Consider the following 21,285-nt stretch of genomic DNA (forward strand, 5'->3'; position numbering starts at 1 on the left):
ATGAGTTTGCATCCCTGCTTGCTGCACAACAGTTTTAAAGCTGAAGTGTGTCGTTTTTGCGACACAAGCACCACCAATAGAAATTGCAAAAATAATTACTGTTTTCAAACAAGTTTCTCTAAACTCATCTTCAATTGGTCAACAAACAGACAGTCCTGCCAAAAACTCGCACCATTGGTTGAGTCGACATTGCTGTGTTGGGATGCTCAAAAAAACGGTTACGTTTTGATAGCGTCACTTTTTGGGGAAATCAACTTAGAAATGCACTACTTGTAGTTTTCTCTGCATTTTAACTGCGGGGGAAAAAAATACACACTCGACCTGTAACATTAAAAAGAATTTATTTTGCAGAAGAAAAAAAACCATGGACATGTGATATGTGTCCTTTATCAGAGCTTACACATGTCTTTGAAAATTATGAATGCCCCATATGGCTAAAGCTTTTTAATTAAAGAATTTCTTACAGCAGCTTATAGATTAGTATTGACACTTTATTATTTTGATCCATAAGAGATCTGATACATTCTTACATCATCCCAAGCAGCTTCTCATTTGAAACTGCAGAAGATAATGAATTTGCATGGCCTTATTGGTTTTAGTCACCAGGTTTACAGTAGGCTATGCTTAGACCCAGTCTTTTCACTGACGTATCTGTACAGGTCTTTTGCTTGATGATCTCGAGCATAATGTCCACAGTAGTCCTTCAGTATCTGATACAGTTTATCTGTTCAAAGAGTGGAAGCAATCAGATAATGCTTTATATGTATAACTGTAGCATTCCTGTAACCATAAAAAGATGTTACTGTTTTCAACTTAGTACAATAAACCTTATTCACGGTAGTGCCATCTTTGATTTTTAATGGGAATGAAAGCAAGGCTGTGAGGGATAGACTTAAAATCTCTTCAATGATATGCACAATATAAAGCTGTAAAAAGTTCCTAGATCACATTTGGAGTTTTTGTCTACTGAATATTCTTGAAAAGATATTTTTTCAATGTTTTGTCCATGGAACAATCCAAAAACACTTTAAACTGCAGTTCAGCCCATTAAAGAGACTGTTCGTCCATCCCTCACAGCCTCGTTGTCATTCCCATCAAAAATCAAAGATGGCGCTGCTGAATATGGTCTATGGACTGACAAATGTCCGTATGTAGTCCTAAAACCCTAAAGAGAATGTTAGCTGCTGTGTTTAAAAAATGTAACTAGTTGCAAACAAGTAGCTAAAAAAACTACCGTAAGTATGTGAGTTTAGGCGTTTCACGAATTAGACAACTGTTGTAGTCCTTAGATAAAAATAAAAGCACATTCAAGTAATGTTAAAGACAGACCTTATTTTACTCATACTTTTTTTCTTTTTTTTTTTTAAGATTGTTTTTTTCCAGATTGGCCTACAAACTGACATCAACGTATAAGCCTGTCAGTTTCTTTTGCAATTGATGAATGTACGTACCAACGGTTACTTTTTTGTCGACCAGATGATGATGCATTATTTGCACTTCCTTGGCCAGCTTTTCATTGCCAAAGGTAAAGTATGCCATGTCTCTTTTAGCCACAGCGGCAGCCATCAACTGGATGAGAGCTGTTAAAGATAAAGACACATTCTGTTTTATGTATTTATTGTAAGCTGTCATGGAGTGCTCACAATTCTTCCATATCAAACAGGATGTGTGTGTTTGTGTTGATTACCTTTGAGTTTGGGGTCACCATTGAAGGCTCCACAGCCCCAGTTTCCTGTTGCGATGGCTGGGAGGTTTTCCTGATCGGTTTTCGGGTCTCCCTTGAATCCCACATAAGCCTTTTAGAGACAAACAGCATTAGCAACATACAGCAGCCTGTTCCAGTCTATAATCTAATTAATATTGTACTAATATACATGCTGATAGTCCCTTTAAAGGAATAGTTTGCCCAAAAATGTTAATTATGTCATAATTTACTCACCCTCATGTTATTCCAAACCTGTATGACTTTCATTACACAAAAGGAGATGTTAGGCATATTGTTAGCCTAACATTCTTCCTGACATCTCCTTTTGTGTTCCATGGAAGAGAGTCATACAGTTAGGAACACCATGAGAGTGAGTAATTGATGACATAATTTTCACTTTTGAGTCAAAACAACAAAACATCCAGACCTTGTTGAGTTCTCGTTTTATGTTCTCTTTGGTGTACTGCTCCTTTGGGTTCTTAAAGTTCAGAGCATCAATGGCAACTATCTGCCGATAACGTCTTTTCCATTCATCTCTGTGAATGAAGAACCATGAATGTTACAATATTTTACCATTATTTCCATATAGCTGTAAAACCAACATTAAACTATAATGTCCTTTTATGAGACCAATTGTTGCTTTGAGTTACTAGCCCTTAAAAGAAAAGTTAAGCTCAATCGAGAGCATTTGCATGATGTTAATTACCACAAAAATGTATTTAGACTTGTCCTTTTCTTTAAAAAAGCAAAAATCTGGGTTACAATGAGGCACTTACAAAGCAAGTCAATGGGGGCCAATTTTAGAATGTAAAAATACCCACTTTTTCAAAAGTACAGCCACAAGACGTAAACAATACGTGTGTTAACATGATTTTAGTGTAATCAAATCGCTTACCTTTTCTGTGTTTTTGCTGATTTTACAACTTTGTTGCCATGATGATGTTGTCAACAAACCCTATAACCCTAAAACTTAAAAACGACGATTTAAAGAACTTTACAGCTCAAATTATACATGAGTTTTACTAGAAGAATGAATGTAAATGCTTTTATAAAATTATAAGCTTCACATTGCTGCCCTTTAAACCCTCAAAAAATTGTCCCCATTCACTTCTATTGTATGTGCCTCACTGTAACCTTAAAGAAAAGGCGAGTTGAAATTATTTTTTTGGTAATCAACAGTATGCCCCAACTGCTGTGGATTGAGCTTGAATTGAATCCGGAATATTCCTTAAAATACAATACAATATGATAAAAAGACAGAGAAATTAAACCTGAAACTAGCAGAGTATGAAACTTAAAAATAAAAAATAATAAAATAAAAAAAGTTTTTCTTGGGAAATTCTTCACAAATACAGGATTCAGGGTGGAAGCCATTCTTACTTTGATGCGATTATAAATGTTTTGTCTTTCATTTAAATATGGCATCTACACTCTCTTACGATCCATTACGCTAACACAACAATCCTACAATGTCAGCCTTTGAAATATACATTTGTCATAGATATTCACCGCTTGGTTTTATCAAAGTATGGACCCGCCCACTCAAAGGATTTGCTGTAGCCGGAATACAAGCTGTACACCTGGGACCCTGATGAGACATTAGGCATGAAACTATTAAACATGTTTCATAATGTAACCATCAATATCATCATTTTGAGATGAAACCTCTAGGATAGTTCACCCAAAAATAAAAACGCTTTCATCATGAACACCCCTTATGTCCCTTAAATCATGTTTTGGTGTCACAAATTGAAGTTCTCGTTTGAATGTGTATTATAATCTGTCAATACCGATCCATCAATTTTCAATGTGACCAAACTAGATTGTTCCCATTATAATTCAGCCATCTACACAGCAAGTGCCTGATGCAGCACTTTGCATTGTGCCTTCAGTTGACTGATGCTCTATTTTTTATGTGCTGCATAAAATGCCAGGAAGAAAAAAAAATGGCAAAATACATATGTATAAAATGACTGCTTGTCTTAAGCTGTTATCTGTAATTTATATCTATAATTTCTGATAGCTTCATCAAAGTAGCATTTGTAGCAGTACAAGATTTTAGGTGAATAAATACTTAAATCCATTCCTGGCACAAAGCTTTCAGATGGCTTTGGATGACTTGGAATATACCTCATAAGTCATATGGACCGCTTTCATAGTACTACTGTCCTCTTTGGACCTTGAGAGCCATAGTCACCATCCACTTTCGTTGTAAGGAAAACAGTATCCTCACCAAATCCTACACGAAACATTCTTCAGAATAAAATTCTTCGTAACTGCTATTTTTTTATCAAGCATACAGCATGAGGATAAGAAGATGAGGACAGACTTTTCATTTTTGGAGGAACTATACCTTTAACTGACTTTTTTACTTCATGAGATATCTTCGTGTTTTCTAATTGCCTGGACTGTACCTGTGATCTTCAGGCACTCGTTATCTTCCAGTTTCTCTGTGAAGAGTCTGGCCACAATGAGCTCAGGACTCATGAGGAAGAGGATCTCTTCCTGAACCAGTCCTGATCCCAGCACTCCACCACCAATGTATTTACATGCAAAGTCGACCTGTCCAGCACAAAATGTTGTAGGTTATTAAAAAAAAATCTTGTTCTTCCAAATCTGACTTGCTTGTCGGATAAATTTGGCATAGCTTGGCATAAACCTGGGATATCTAACTGCCTACCAGTAAGCAGGTTGATAAGAACTTTTAGACTTACCAATACACAGATGAGCCAAAACATTATGGTCACCTGCCTAATCTGCTGTTGGTCCTCCGCGTGTCGCCAAAACGGCACCGACTTGCCGAGGCATGGACTCAAAGGTGTCCTGTGGTATCTGGCACCAACACATTAGCAGCAGATCCTTCAAGTCCTGTAAGTTGTGAGGTGGAGCCGCCATGGATCAGACTTGTTGGTCCTGCACATCTAACAGATGCTCAATCAGATTGAGATCTGGGGAATTTGAAGGCCAGGGCAACACTTTGAACCCTTCATCATGTTCCTCAAACCATTCCCAAACAATGTGTGCAGTGTGGCAGGGCTCATTATCCTGCTGAAAGAGGCCACTGCTATCAGGGAATACCATTGCCATGAAGGGGTGTACCTGGTCTGCAATGATGTTTAGATAGGTGGCATGTGTCAAATTGACGTCCACATGAATGGCCGAACCCAGGGTTTCCCAGCAGAACATTGCCCAGAGCATCATACTTCCTCCACTGGCTTGTCATCTTCCCAGAGTTTATCCTGGTGCCATCACTTCCCCAGGTAAATGGCGCACACGTACATGGCTGTCCACGTGATGTAAAAGAAAACGGTACTCATCAGACCAGGCAACCTTCTTCCACTGCTCCAAGGTCCAGTTCTGACACTCGCATGCCCATTGTAGGCGCTTTCGACGGTGGACAGGGATCATCATGGGCAGTCTGACCAGTCTGCAGCTATGCAGCCCCATATGTAGCAGAGTGCGATGCACTGTGAGTTGTGAGACATTCCTCCCATAACCATCATTAATTTTCTGTGACTTGTGCCACAGTAGACCTTCTGTTGGTTTGGATCAGACGGGAAGCCATTGTTGCCCATGTGTATCAATGAGCCTTGTGCGCCCAACACCCTGTAGCTGGTTTGTGGTTTGTCCCTCCTCGGACCACTGTTGGTAGGTACTCACCACTGCTGACCGGGAGCACCCCACAAGCCTTGCCGTTTCAGAGATGCTCTAACCCAGTGTTCTGGCCATAACATTTTGGCCCTTGTCAAAGTCACTCAGGTCTTTACTCCTGCCCATTTCTCTTGCATTCAACATGCTGACTACGAGAACTGATTGTTTGCTTGCCATCTAATCTACCCAGACCTTGACATATGGCCTTGTTAGGAGATGATCAACATTATTTGTTTCACCTGTGAGTGGTCATAATGTTTTGGCTCCTCAGTGTAGATGAGCTCAAAGTAAACAGACATGGACTAAAAGCCACAAAACTCCTATTTAGATTTCATTGGGTCTTGTAAAAAGGGTCCATTTTGATTTCCTGTTGACTATAAGCTTGCCTCACAGAAAGGAAAGTCTTGTTTTATGTCAAGCAATCCTGAAATGTATCCAAAACGTTAGCTGCTTTTGAAGAAAAGAAAGCTATAGTAAAGTGTCCTGATGTTTGGACGAAACTTACCTGTAGCATGCCTGTTCCCTCTTCCTCAATGGACCCTTTTGAAGAGATTTCCAGGTGCTTCAGGGTCTTCTTCTGACTAATGTTAAATACAGTCAATAAAAAGCATTTCAGCTATTATTTGGCTTGATTTAGTCTATGTACTAGTGTTGGGTTCGAGTCCGAGTCGAGTCAGAGTATAAAAGGGGACGAGTCAGACTCAAGACCGAGTCTATAAGAGGCTGAGTCCGAATGAATCTATTCATGTTATTTCGAATTTTAATTTTCAATTTGTCCATTCAGTTTAGATTAGTTTTATCTAAAATTATGGGTGAAATACATTGAATGTAATTAATGAAATACATTGAATGTGTTTAATACATTTAATAAATGCTAATATTAAAACATTTAATAATGCCCATAAAATTAAACAGAAAAGATCAGATACCATTAGAAATGTATTTTTATTCTACTACACTTCACACTTTTCAATCCTCCTGCTGTGTCCAGGTGTAGCCTACTTCCCTAAAGTTAAGATCAAATTTTTTTTTATGACAAACTTCTTTCGCATTATATTTAGTATGGATAATAGGTGAATAGAGACGTCTTCCCTCACTTGTGTTCTTCATTGTATTTTCTGACTTTTTTGCCATTGAAATGCAAGTGCCAGCTTTACAGGTAACACACAGAGGATGCACTACAAATATGTCATGGACTGAGTTGTACAATTTCAATGGTCTATTTCATCCGTCATATTAGTTTAAATATCCCTGATCCCTAGCATATTTGATTTTGTCTCGATATAGTCAACATTTTCATTAGAAATGGCTTTCGTAGTAACGTGAGTCTGATAAAACATTTATTCTATTTAATAATTTGCAGAACTGGGGAACGTACTCTTAATAGTGTACTTGCGCTATTGATGTTTCTGGATGAGAGTGGCAAGGCACGTGTGGCGATCCCTTTCACGCGCACATACAGCATGCGGGCGGGCGAGAGAGAGAGAAAGTACTTTGAAAGAGTGTGCGCTGCTGCTCTCGGCCAGAATAATCACACGTAAGGACGTATACATGTGAAAACTGATGTGCAGTATCAAATACACAGAATGTATGATAGTACTAACTGTAAAGAGCACCTCATTATGAAGACAAAGACAAATCCCAGACATTTAGAGGCAATTTTGAAATCAGGGCCAGACTCTTTTTTTCCAGGTCTGAAAAAGAGGATGTATGGTCACCCTATGTTACGTTATTTGTTTGTTTGTCACTGCATCACAAATTCCATGGACTCGGAATCCTAAAGTCTTGAGTCCAAGTCAAGTCTGAGTAAAAATGCATTAGAGTCTGTGACAAGTCCAAATCCATTAAAATTGGACTCGGACTCGAGTATCCCAACTCTACTATGTACAAATGTAACTAATGCAACTTACTTCTTCCAATCAGGGAGCTGAGAGGCTGGAATGCTGATCCTTTCAAAAGTAACCAGACCATCTGGTTTAGATTCTATTCAAGGAATTGAAAATTAAACTGTTACACATTTGGAATGCTGAGTGGTTTTAAAAATCCATCAGTTATAATGCAATGAATTAAGATAGATGCTCATTACGTGGGGGTACATCAGAACTGTCACTTGTCACAGTGGTGAAGTAATGGAATATGGCTCTCAGTTTCTGTGCCTTTTTAACTGCTTGCTCTTGGTCTCTCATCGGGTTACAAAACAGGCTATGGCAAAAAAACAAAAAAAAAACATTTTGAATATACAAGTTAAAGACAACCAGTACCTTCAAGATTTCCATCTTAAATTGAAAAATATGTACAGCATACGATGGTTTAAGTTTAACCTGTTAAAATTAATGGTCGGGAAACTGGCGTATTCTGAGCTTTGCTTAGTGTTGTTCCTGTGAGGGAAAGTGCAGAAGAAGGCATTGGCTAACAGACAGGATATCTGCTGCTGAGACAGAGTTATGGCCCGGTACTGTTGCCTTCGCAGAAGGGGGATGGGCTAGACAGAGAAGACAAACAAACAAATCTTTTTTTTTTTTTTTTTTTTTTTTTTTATAGCGCTTTTCACAACACACACAGTTTCAAAGCAGCTTTACAGGAAATCATGCATGCAAGATGCTTGGAACAAACTATCTGCCAAAAACCTTGAAAAACTGTGCGCAAGTGTACCTAAGAGAATTGGTGCCATTTTAAAAGCATAGGTAGGTCACACCAAATATTGAGTTTTATTTTATTTTTTATGTTTACTGCACTTTGTATGAAGTTAACTGATAAATACAAATTATTCATCGCATTATTTTTGAAAACATCCTCAATATACATTTTTCATAACTGCCTAAAACTTTTGCACAGTACTGTCTATAGTTTTCATTTCTTTTAGCTTTGCAATGTAAAAAATACTACTTAAATACAACATTCGTAAATAACAATTGCTCTGTTGTAAAACCTAGTGAGCTGCCTAAAGTATGTAGGCAACATTTTCATATTGTTTCATTTCCGTTTTGTTTGTTAGTTTTAGTGTAGTTTTAGTTGTAAGTATAGTTTTTGTATTTAGTTTGAAATGTTAGTTTGAGTCTTTATATTAAGGGAGAAATGGAGAATGGGGAAAACAGTCATTTGTGTAATGTAGGTTGTATAGCTGGACTCCCCAACCAAGTGGTTCCCAAACTTTTTACAGTGGTGTACCCCTCCAAACATTCAACATCCTTTTGCGCACCCCCTCTCTAATGCATAGATAACATTTACACAAGGTATTTTGAAAATATGTATATTTAACACAATTCGCTTTGTAAAACAATTCCCTTAATTCAAGCATGTCATATTTGTACATATACATATTGAATTAATGGCTTACCAATTACTTAGATGGGTGTGCTAGATATGACAGAACTGCATAACTTGCAAACTCTCCCCTCATCATGTCGCGGGAGCAGGACAACGTACCAGCACTTTATAAGAGCTGCCAGTGCGCAAGAGAAGCAAAACTACATTTATGGATGACTGACAAGTGCGTGTCTGGTAAAACAGCAAAGTATCCGTTTTACTAACTATCACTTCGCTTCGTCACCTAGGAGTGTGCTGGTCTGGCGAAAAAAGATACTTGCGTCACGTATGTTGCGCTCTCATTCACAACAGATGAGTAGATGCATTTTTTAATCGCAAAAGATAGGTTATTTCATTGCATGCTGTTTACCTGACCTTTATGACATGGCCATTTTGGTGTTTCTACACTTAAGGGTGCACAAAATATTTTTTTTGCCAGAGAGAAATACACGATCTTGGTTTGAATGTTATTTTATACTGGGATGAAATTAAAAGAACAGTACATTTAAGAATTTTGTTTGCGTACCCCCATCGTCACCTCACGTAGCCCTAGGGGTATGCGTACCCCAGTTTGGGAAACACTGCCCTAATCCAATATCCAATTCATAGATATTTTTTAATAAATATATTGATTAACTATTGTGTATCTTTAAATGTACTTTGTCATATTGAGTAATTACTCTGATTTAAAGGAATAATTCAACCCAAAATTAAAATTCTCTCATCATTTAATCACCCCCATGCCATCCCAGATGTGTATGACTTTCTTTCTTCTGCTGAACACAAACAAAGATTTGTAGAAGAATATTTCAGCTCGTTATGTTGAATGGTGATCAGACCTTTGAAGCTCCAAAAATCAGAAAGTCAGTTTAAAAGTACTCCATATGACTCCAGTGGTTTAATCCTTGTCTTCTGAAGTGATGCAGTTTGTTTTGGATGAGAACAGTCTCCTTGGCGATAAAGATTTCATTATCAATCATACTTCCTAGCACCATCTAGCGCTCTGCGCATGTGTCGAGCACTAGGAAGTGTAATCGAGCTTGAAATCATGATCGTGCCAAGAGGCTGCACTGGCAAGATGTACAGTGAAAAAGGAGTTATATTCCAAAACCAACTGGATCGCTTCAGAAGACATGGATTAAACCACTGGAGTCGTATGGATTAATTTTATGTTGATTTTATCTCCTTTTTGGAGCGTCAAAGTTCTGGTCACCATTCACTTGTATTGTATGGACCTACAGAGCTGAAATATTCTTCTAAAAATCTTCATTTGTGTTCTGCAGAAGAAAGGAAGTCATACACATCTGGGATGGCATGAGGGTGAGTAAATGATGAGAGAATTTTCATTTTTGGGTGAACTAAGTCTCACAAGCTGTGGGTACACATAACACAGTAACAAGCCTTGGTTCATTTTGAGCCAGACATGACGAAATAAATGTCTTGCGGTTCAGTAAGTTTTTCATTTACTGAAAAGAACCAGTTGATAAGAATCATTCGTTCAGGGGTAATGTTTTATGTAGTTTTTCCATTTCCATTTTTTTTCTGGTGGGGGGGGGGGTTGTATTTAGTTTTCATTTTAGCTTATGTACAACTTTCCAAAATTAGTCACTTATGACATTCCATTTCAGTTGCTTTAGAAAGCAGCTGCCTGTGTATGCAGTATGCAGTAGACAGCGTGGCAACTCACTAGGTTTTGGAACAGAGCCAAAGTCTGGGCAAAAAAATAACCAAACATGTAAGACATACCTGCTGAATGAGATCAGGTAAATCAAGAGCTAGTTTAGCCATTTTAGGGATCACCGTATTCAGACAATTGTCCATTGAGTTCACTTTCTGTGGAGCAATTGACAAATCTGTTAACCAATTATTTTCTCACTGCCATTGACAAGCTGTCTCTTACAGAGAATGATTCACTAACCTGGCCGTAATATTGAAGTGCTTCGAAAGTCCAGATTTTCTTATAGCTGGAATTGTACGCCATAATTGCAGTCTACAAAAAGACAGACAGATATCAGTTCAGACTATGAGAGATAGACCAGCTCAGCTGGTGTAAAAGTAACTGCCTTTTTTTGATTACATTACCTGAATATCCCCAATAGAGAAATTGCCTTTGAGTTTGTTCAACACTGTCTGAGTGACTTGCCAGCGAGAGGGTTGTGCGTGGTGAGTGTCATGGGAACTCTTATGGGAACTCTGGTGAGCAGCAGGGGGTTGCTAAGAGAAATAATGATTAATATATATATTTATAACCTTAATGTTCAGTAAAGCTCTCGAATACAACTACTAGAGCTACATAGAATAAATTGTGGGCGGCTGTGGCTCAGGCGGTAGAGCAGGTTGTCCACTAATCACAGGGTTAGCAGTTTGATTCCCGGCCCACATAACTCCACATGCCAAAGTGTCCTTGGGCAAGACACTGAACCCCATTTTGCTCCCAATGGCAGGCTAGCACCTTGCATGGCAGCTCTGCTATCATGAATGGGTGAATGAGACACAGTGTAAAGCATTTGTAGAACCACTAAGGTTAAAAAAGTCACTATGAAAGTGCACACCATTTACTATTTAAAGACCAAGGACGCATCTTAAGGCCCAGGTATACTTTGTTTTTGTGTGTTCCAGATTGGCTCACGCCTGGTCGACCACATTGCCTTGAGTATACTCTTCTGACTGCGAGCGAATACCAACACGTTTGACGCATGCCCAATACAACTTCTTTGTGATACTCTTTTAGTACAGTCATTAATAGGCGCATGCGTCAGCAACGCGCACAGCCTAGGACCACGTGTCAAGAAAATCTATGCGGCGAGCTTATGAAGCAATTTACGTCACACATACTGTTCACAGAGCGATCCGCAACACGGACACCCGAAGTATACTTTGGACTTTTGTCTGCTCCCTAGTTCTGTAGTCAGAGCACTGGCCAGGGAGTCCACCATTGCTAGGGCCTACATCTATGAAAACATCAAGTACAAAAGAGAATTAATAAAAGTGGATTCTGGATGGTTATACTTACATAAATATGTGGTAACTTAACATGGGAGGCATCCCAAACGTGATGTCTTTGGTAAGGGGCGATTAGACCAGCTCGGAAACACACTGTCTACTCGGACAAGTGAATAACATGAAATGTAAAAAAAAAAAAACACATCAAATGAATATTTATTGCACAAATTATAAGACAGGATTGGAATACAAGTACTTAAGAACTTGTGACTCACGTCTATCAGTACTGTGTGTTCTGGGCTGTTTGATAGCTGATTTAGCTGACCCCTTAAGCAGTCTGGCATTTTGTTGAGTGACCTGAGGGTATGCATGGCCCCCTGGTGTCCCACATGTTCTGCTCTTCCAGACATACTATGTGTGGTCCCTTCGTCTCCAGTATCACTATGTAAGCGCTGCTTTGAAGGCCCATCTTTTTGTGGCGGTTCAGCGTTTCCACTGTTATCTGTCGGATTTAAAATGTCCTTCATCTGATCGCTGTTGTTACGAGACATCTAAGGCCAAAATAAAATGAAACATCAGAAACAGGTATATTTAACAAACAATTTTAAAACAGGTCTTAACATCACAATCAGGAACCGATGGCATATAAAAAATCTGTCCAGGCCCCCTGTCGATCAGGAAAGTTGGCCCCTTCCACAACCAATGCGGTCATGCAGGTTTTGTAACCAGATAAAATACACTTTATTTTATCTTATTATCTTATATTAGTTATCTTACATAACTTCCAAAGTTCTTACATGTATTTTGGAAACCAATTCCTAACGTTCTCGGAACTTTCTTTTTATAACCATAAACTAACATTCCAATTTTACGATTTTGTAGTTTTGAGAATAACTGTCTAAGTATTTTTGTAGCAATGGTAACCATAGTAATTTTTTGTGAGGCAATAGTGTCTCCCATTTAGTTATTTTGTTTAGTTTAGTTTTTTGGCAACTAATTCGTAACATTATAGGAACATTCTCTGTATAACCATACACCAACATTACAATTTTATTATGGTTTTATAATTTTACATTTACTGTCAAAGTATTTTTGCATTCACTGGTAACCATGGTTATTTGTGCAAGGGTAACAGTGTCCCGTTTGTTACTTTTATGGTAACCAGTTCCTAACATTCTCAGAACGTTCTTTTTATAACTATAAACTAACGTTCCATTTTATGAGGATTTTGGAGTTTTGACAATAACTGTCATAGTATTTTTGCATTCACTGGTTACCATAGTAATTTTTACGAGGGAAACTGTCTCCCGTTTATTTTATTTATTTTTTTATTTATTTTATTTTTTAACTTGGTATCCAATAATCGTCCTAACATTCTCAGAACGTCTCACTTTAGAACCATAAACTAACATTACAAATTTAGTTTCGTTCTGACAAACACTGACACGTTTATTACTCGGGACAGGTACGTAGTTCTCAACCAAAACAAAAACACGTTTAGTCACTGACACTGAAGAAGTGCGGTAGGAGAACTTATTACATTTCGTCGCTTTCTTTTTCGTGCATAAATACAACATGCTGCACTTTATTTTATTTTTTTACTTTAAGCAATTTTACTTTCGATTTCGAGAACTGCGTTTACAAACTGTGCTGGTTTTAAACCTGACGTGGATTAAACTTCCCCGAAGTCACACAAATGATACTTTTAAAACAGAATATCTAGAAATGTATATATTTGCATCTACTCACTTGTACGGTTGTAGTAGTTTACGCTGTTGACGTTCGGTGGCTGTGATTAAGCTGAAATGAGAACGAAAGTGATGATGCACAAATGAAACCTACAGCTGGTGGGCAGTTCTCGAGAACAACTACAAGATATTAACTGTGAGAAATGCAGGAAAGCAGACGCATCTCTATGTCATATAATATTTATACACATTTTATCGTAGTGTTTCCTGGTCAACCCCTTGATAAAGGAGTGTTTTAGTTCAACTGTCACCTTTCGTCATGTGACTATTGTCATTCGTCACTGTCACCACCAGATGTCGCCACACTCCAGTTATTGTGATTTTACAGCGTCATAATGATTTCTAAGACATCTGACGTCATTTACAAATGTCACAAAAATCGCTTTTCACATTTGTAAATAGTATGGGCTCTGTTTCATCTGATCTTGTAGTTTTATTTTCTGTGAATAAGGCAAACACAAGCAATGCTAGCTTTTGATGCACATCGTTGAAAGTCAACATGGTAAGCATATTAAGTATTTTAAAGGGGTAGTTCACCCAAAAATGAAAATTGTCTCATAATTTACTCACCCTCATGCCATCCCAGATGTGTATGACTTTCTTTCTTCTGCAGAACACAAATGAAGATATTTCATAGAAATCTGAAGGTCCAAAAAGCAGATAAAATCAGCATAAAAGAAATCCATACAACTCCAGTGGTTAAATCCATATCTTAAGAAGTGATATGATAGGTGTGGGTGAGAAACAGATCAATACTTAAATCCTTTGTGAAACTAAACAGGTGCCAGATGTGACTTTCAGATGTGAAAGTTGAGATTTAGAATAAGAAAAGTACTTAAATATTGATTAGTTTCTTACTCATGGCATGAGTGTGATGAGAGGGTAAATGATGAGAGAATTTTCATTTTTCGGTGAACTATCCCTTTAAGTACAACTAATTTATTTTCAAACAATTGTTAATACATCTTATGGGGTTTTAGATAAACTGCATGTCATTTTGTAACGGTTACACAATTTTTATTTTAATATGTTGAAATGATGTCTAGACAATGGACATGTATGGGATATACAATCGGTGCATATTGGCATAGTTTAGGCTTTATTAAAGGCATTAAGCATTTTATGTAGACTCCTTGAAACCATAAAAACATATTTCATAATGTGGTCCAAAGATGGATCCGTTCGTAACTGTTGTTGTTTGTCAAGTTAAACAGCAGATTGCACCACACTCCACACTTCTCATATATTTAAGTTTCTAAAAAAACGCTTAGTTGTTAAATTAGGTTAATTGCATTGAATTCAGTTCTTTTTAAAACTAACAATACATTTAAGGGTAATTATATTTTAATTATTTCATTTGATCTTTTTTTTTTTTTTTTTTTTTTTAAATACTAAAACTTCCCAAACACATTCTTGCTGGTATTATTATAAAAAAGTAATTTTAGACATTTTCACAAAAGTGCGGCTTGTAACCACTGCTCAGTGTTTGTGTCTTAGTTCCGCATGCATAATCTGTTCATTAGACCTGTGCTTACTGGTGCTGATCCCCTCAGCAGGACGCCACGGACACACATTCACCTCAGGCAAAGAGGCACAAAAGCTCACTTTGAATGTGAAAAGCTCTCCCTGTTTGAGTCAGATGGTTGGTCCTTTCCTGAGGGGTTTTTTCTTTCTGTTCACTGTCTGACCCATCACATGATTGGCTTGTTGTCTTGAGATCCCATTATCTATTTCCACCATCACTGGTCCTATTACCTCAAACTTCTGTTGATTCACCAATCTAAGTATGACAATATCTCCATGTTTTTTATATATATATATTTTATAATTATAAGACATGCATTTAAAAGTAGTTTCACAAAAGTATTTATTTGCATTCCTATAGATATTATTAGGTGAACATCCAATTTCTTAAGCTCACCTGGTAGAGCATGGTCCTAGCATTGCCATGTTTGAGTTTCTATATTTAAATAAATAGATTTTATCTAAGTATATATTTTTCAGTCTATATGTCTTGGCTGACACAGTTTCGTCAAGCTAGTTCTGTTTTCATCCTAATAATGAGGGTCATGGAATGATTGAGACAGACAGAACGTCCTCTTCAATCGCTGCTGCTGTCGCTGATTTGTCTGTTAATGTCTGTTTGAGTTATGGAACTGCATATAATCCACAAGCTTTATACAACACGCGCCTTAGGTGACTCTACATTTCTAATATGACAACCCTTGTTTTAATGGCTGGGCTTGTAACATTAAATAGTGTGCGAAATGGTTCGACAACAAGTGTGAAGTCTCTCAAAGCATGTCAGTTGTCTAGTTTTATGCTCTGTTTTAAAAAAGGGAAAACTTGAGTTTCAGAAATGTGTTCTAAATCAGTGGATCTCACCTGGTTTTGTGTGAAACAGTGGGCCAGTTATTGCATTAGTTTTAGCAAAATTACCAATTACACAATGTGTTCGATTGGACACTTTGACATCAACAACAAAATACATGCAAAAAAAAAGATTTCTCTTTTAAAAGTTTATAAGCCTGTTTATTTTGCTGTCCTAGCTATGCATGATTATATTTTTAGATAGTAGCATTGTTTTTCCCTGCTGTCCGAGACCCTATCAGATGTGACCGATCAGTTAAGAATCACTACTTTAAATCAGCGTTTTTTTTTTGTTTTGGCCTTATGTACCCCACAGCCCCATCAATAAGGCTCAAGAACCTTCTTATCAACTCCAAACCAGAAATGTGTTCTTTTAAACTCATTATAATTGCTACTATTTTATTATTAAAGTCACTTTTAAACAAAGAACAATCAGTATATAAAAAAAAAAACTCACCAAGTAGCACATATTCTTCTATGTGTGTCATCCAAACAAATTTATAAAACTTGCACACATTAAAAGATCATGATTAGTTGTCATTTTAATCAATTAGTAATTTTATTAGTAGTATTATTTAATCATCTGACATTTGTAATTTCTATTTCAAAGGTTTGAAGGAATAGTCCAGCAAAAAATGAAAATTTTGTCATCATTTATTCACCAAACATGACTTTTTTCTTGCGTAGAACACAAATGGAGATGTTAGGCAGAATGTTAGCCTCAGTCACCATTCACTTTCATTTAATTTTTTTTTTATACAAATGAAAGTGAACAGTGACTGAGGCTGTCAGTCTATAACATTTTCTTTTGTGTTCAGGGATGCAAACTACACACCTTCAGCTAAAGTCACCTTAATTAAGCTAATCTGACCAAATGTTTGATACATTTTCTATATTTTATTTATTAAAATCACTTGAACTGGGTACTTTACTACTAAAGGGAAAGTTCACCCAAAAATGACAATTCTCTCATAATTTACTCACCTTCATGCCATCCCAGATGTGTATGACTTTCTTTCTTCTGGAGAACACAAACAAATTTTTTTAGAAGAATATCTCAACACTGTAGGTCCATACAATGCAAGTGAATGGTGGCCAGTCCTTTGAAGCTTCAAAAATCACATAAAGGCAGTATAAATGTAATCCATGACCTTGTTTCCACCTGGTATTAAGATGCATTTAAGGTGATCCAATCACATGTGGTCAGCCTTAAATACTGGACTGAACGAGGTTTAAAACTTTTTGTGATCGGATCACAAAAACCACATACGAATGTGGTCAAAAACACATGTCATCACATCACATTTGAGGTGTAAATGCTAATCCTGTATGCGTCCCGGCAGTAGTGAAGCACCACCCTTCTCCTGTCAATCAACTGCTGTGCTAAAACAAGAGTTTAAACTTTGCCGTTTATGAGCGGCTTTAAAAGGAAATGACCGCCCGGTTGGAAAATTTGAAAAAGCGTATACATACACAATCACGAGATTGACGTCACGGATCTTCTTTAGTGTGTCTGATACCAACACAGATGACCCGCACGAACACCTGAAGCTCCTTTAATACATGTAATCCACTTAAATAATGGATAATTCTGCTTGACATGTTGCGTTTGTGCTTAGATTCAATTTCAGCTGCATCTGGGAGAAACAGCGTACTGTTTTTTCATGCTTTCTTTGTCTTTTCTGACTTTTTTGCACTTCATTATCATGCAGTAACACACTGACATAGTGACTGATGTATGTTGTCATGAAACAGAGACCCTCCCCTACAAATCTGAACACAAGTGGTCACAGAAGACGCATTTAAGTGACCAGGTGTAAACAGCGATGTGTCTCGCCTGACCACATGTGATCGGATCACCTGAGACACATCGTAATACCAGGTGGAAACTGGGCCCATATGACTCCAGTGGTTAAATATATGCCTTCAGAAGCTATATGATAGGGCTGGGTGAGAAACAGATCAAAATTTAAGTCCTTTTTTACTATAAAAATAGGAGATTAATAGTAGAAAAAGGATTTAAATATTGAAAAGTGATTGCATCGCTTTAGAAGACATATATTCAGTGTTGGGTAAGTTACTATAAAAAAAAAGTAATTAATTACTAACTACTAATTACATCTTCTACAGTGTAATTAGATTACTGTACTAATCACTCTGTCTGAAACTACTAATTACTTTCTAAAACCTTGATCAACCTCGACTAGATGAAAAATAAAGGATAGACATGAAATTGTTCTTTTAATTCTTTCAAATAAATCATATAAAATCAAATACATTATTCATGAACTGGACAAAAAATTTAAAGGGGCAGCGTTAAATTACAAAACATTTTAACATTAGATGTTAAATTTCGATTTTAAATTCACTTTGATTTATATAGAATTGTTCTATAGTCTATACAGTATTTAACACAATTACATCAGAAGTAACTGTAATTACATTACTGAGTAATCCCTTACTTTACTCTTTTTAATGAAAAAGTAATTTAATTACAGTAATTAATTACTTAGTAATGCATTACACCCAACACTGCATATATTAAACTTCTGGAGCCGTATGGATTACTTTTATGCTGACTTTATTTGATTTTGGAGCTTCAAAGTTCTGGTCACCATTCACTTGCATTTAAAGAACAGCATGAAAGTGCGTAAATAACAACATCATTTTAATTTTGGGGTGAGCTATCCCTTTAACAATGCAAAATCGAATTATTTCTTAGTACCAGTACTGTGGTGTCAGAGAAAACAAGGGTGGAAAGAACAGCTCTTTTTCGAACTGATCCTGCCACCTTATTTCTGCCGACTGTTATTGTCGGTCAGCCACTTCCCAGGAATGTTCCTCTTCAGGCCAGGCAGAAGTCACTGCAATGGAATGCAGCGAGCGCCCCGCTAAACAACAATGTTGACTTAAAAAGGCCAGAAAACGAAATCAAACGATCCCCTGGAGGCGTGCGTGTTACATGATCTGTGCTTAATTTGACGCTTTAAGAACGAAAATAAAGCTAGACAAATAAGTGTTTAATTATCTTTACAGCACAGTTGCATTGGTGGGGGGACTTCTGTCATTTTCAGCAGTCAGATTACTCTTTGTCTGTGTCCTTTTTGCTCATCCAATAGGAACACAAAGACGGGCAGAGCTGGCAGTGGCGTGCTACCTCGCAATCTGCCAGTGTGGCTATTAACTAGCGGTCAGACTGACGCGGCAAATCCACCGCCGCGCCGAAAAGCGCATTCGTGATTTGATAGCGCCCGTATGGGTCGATAGCGCTGTGCTGTTTGACCCTGATACAGTGGGCAACGTGGCTCGTGAGTGCGTGCAGAAACAGGGGGTTGGTTGTTCTAGCCTGTGACATTGTTAAATGACTGCAGTAGATGGGAAGTGGAGGGAGGGAGGGAGGGGGTGCTGCAGGTCGTGGGGGAGGGGTAGATGTGGGAGGTGGCATTGACATCGATAGCGAAGAGAAAATGAAAAAAAGGCAAAAGAATCTCAGCACCTGTTTCCAGGGCAACAGGGAGCTGCTGAGCATAAGTCTGATTTACCCCCCTCCCCCTCCTAGCTGCACTGGCCGCATGCAGTGATGCAGGCACTTAAAACTGACACGAACACACAAACTAATAAAGACTCTTTTCATGAGGATCTTTGTGTTGTATCATTAGAACTATCAAAGGAACCTCTGTAATATGGAATAGTTCATGCAAAACATGAAAATTATGGCACTGTTTACTCACCCTTATGTCGTTCCAAACCTGTTTGCTGTTTTTTTTTTCTGTTGTGCACAAAAGGAGAATTTTTGAAGAATAGTTACGCAACTCTTTTCCATACAACAACAGTTTGTAGTGACCGCTGCTGTTAAACTGCATAAAGTACTCCTTGCAACTTATGCGCTTTATTCCAAGTCTTCTGAAGCCATACGATATTGTACAAACGCTTTTTGAGGAAAATACTTTGTTTTTTATGCGTACGCTAGCGTACGTGTACAGTCGAACGCTCTAGCCTTCCAAAGTATCCTCAATTTGTCCGTGCGCGTTTACGACTGCAAAGCGATACTGGACTATTTCTTATCAGGAGTTTAGACCCATCAAGATGTCTTTATAGACACAAGTTAAACAAATGTAGGAAACTCCTGACCTCCTCACTCATGCGCTCTTGCCACTTTCGTCTCCTGTTGTTCTCCGCCGTTTCGATGTCTTCTTGCTCTACTTTGTGAAAGTAACGGTCCAACTGTGAGTGCTGCCACCTTGTGGATCCACTAATTAGTGCAAATAATTCCAGGCGCATGCACAAACTGTATGCGTACTAGAGGTCGACCAATAGTGGATTTTGCCGATAATGATTACTAAAGGTGGTGAAAAAGCCTGATAACCGATTAATCGGCCGATTAGTTTTTAAAACGGATTAATTTAATGTTTTTTTTTATTATTATTTATTTATTTATTTTTTTTTAAACTTCCTAGCCTTTCCTTACTATGACCAAGAGTCTAATATGAATTAAATCCTAGATGCAGTTTATTGTGCAACCAAATTTGCATTGATGTGAGGATAAAAATATTGTCAGTCGGTGATTGCTTTTATTTCACCTCTAGAGGCCGATGTTATACTGTAGAAACAAGCCGTTCCAACTGTAGAATCCTCCAGTGCCAGCCATAGAGGAATTAAAAAAACTATCAGCAACTATAGACATTGATTTTTGCCGATAACTAATTGTTCCAAAAAGCAACTATCGGCACTGATTAATCAGTAAAACCGATACATCAGTCTACCTCTAATGCGTACAGAGAATGCGTGGTTACAAATATCGCACTGTGATTTTGTGTACAGTGCTCATATACCCTGTTGATGGCAAAATTTCCGTCACTTATCCTGTAAAAACCGAAGTATATTTTTGGCTTTCGAAAAAATTAAGAAGCGTCCGTACAGTGCTTGCGTACCCTGCTGATTACTAAATTTACGGCTTTCGCTCTGTACGCATACGCTAGTGTTTGCGTAAAAACTGAATGATATGTTATGCTTTACCCTTCACCAGAGCTCTCAAATTACATTCGCAATCACGTGAATTGTCTGTTTTCGTATGGGTCTCAAACGAACATGACACAGCGTTTCAAATATGTGGAATGAAGAATTAGATTTGAGAGCTGCAGCTAAGATTATCAATAACGACCTAAATTCGTCTAAAACTATCATATGGCTTCAGAAGAAGTCGTTTAAGAACTACTGTACTTTTATTATGTTTTATGGTTTGTTTTAAAGCTTTACAAAAGTGGTCATGGGAAAAGATCTGTGTCAAGATGCTTCAAAAATTATAAAAAAAAAAACAAATAATATCAGTTTGGAACGACTTGAGACATTTTTATTTTTAGGTGAACTGTTGCTTTAAAACTCAACTGTTTATAAAGCCACAATCTAGCAAAATAACACTAAGGTTGAAAACCAAATGGTAAGTAATTTTGCATTGTTCCCTTTAGTCTCCTTATTACCTGCTCATCTGACTTTATTTGTCCATTCTACCTCTGACAAAGAATATGCTGCACTGTTTCCTTGCAGCTCTCGTCTGGCCCCAAA

At 37.5% G+C, this 21,285-nt stretch overlaps 1 protein-coding gene across 1 annotated transcript; it reads right to left on the reverse strand.

Moving 5' to 3' along the window:
- Nucleotides 1-324: 324 nt before the first annotated feature.
- LOC127433902 (poly(ADP-ribose) glycohydrolase-like) lies at nt 325-13,587 on the reverse strand. Its single transcript, XM_051686237.1, has 16 exons — nt 13,355-13,587; nt 11,881-12,156; nt 11,676-11,762; nt 10,745-10,876; nt 10,581-10,652; nt 10,409-10,495; nt 7,678-7,838; nt 7,443-7,558; nt 7,267-7,339; nt 5,862-5,937; nt 4,120-4,267; nt 3,215-3,293; nt 2,133-2,241; nt 1,688-1,796; nt 1,452-1,580; nt 325-724 (listed from the first exon to the last, which is right to left on the reverse strand). Exons 2-16 carry the CDS (start codon nt 12,154-12,156, stop codon nt 609-611), a joined length of 1,770 nt encoding a protein of 589 aa, XP_051542197.1. The 5' UTR covers nt 13,355-13,587; the 3' UTR covers nt 325-608.
- Between the last annotated feature and the right edge of the window lie 7,698 nt (nt 13,588-21,285).

This window comes from Myxocyprinus asiaticus, chromosome 43, assembly GCF_019703515.2.
Source record: "Myxocyprinus asiaticus isolate MX2 ecotype Aquarium Trade chromosome 43, UBuf_Myxa_2, whole genome shotgun sequence".
Classification (NCBI taxonomy): domain Eukaryota; kingdom Metazoa; phylum Chordata; class Actinopteri; order Cypriniformes; family Catostomidae; genus Myxocyprinus; species Myxocyprinus asiaticus.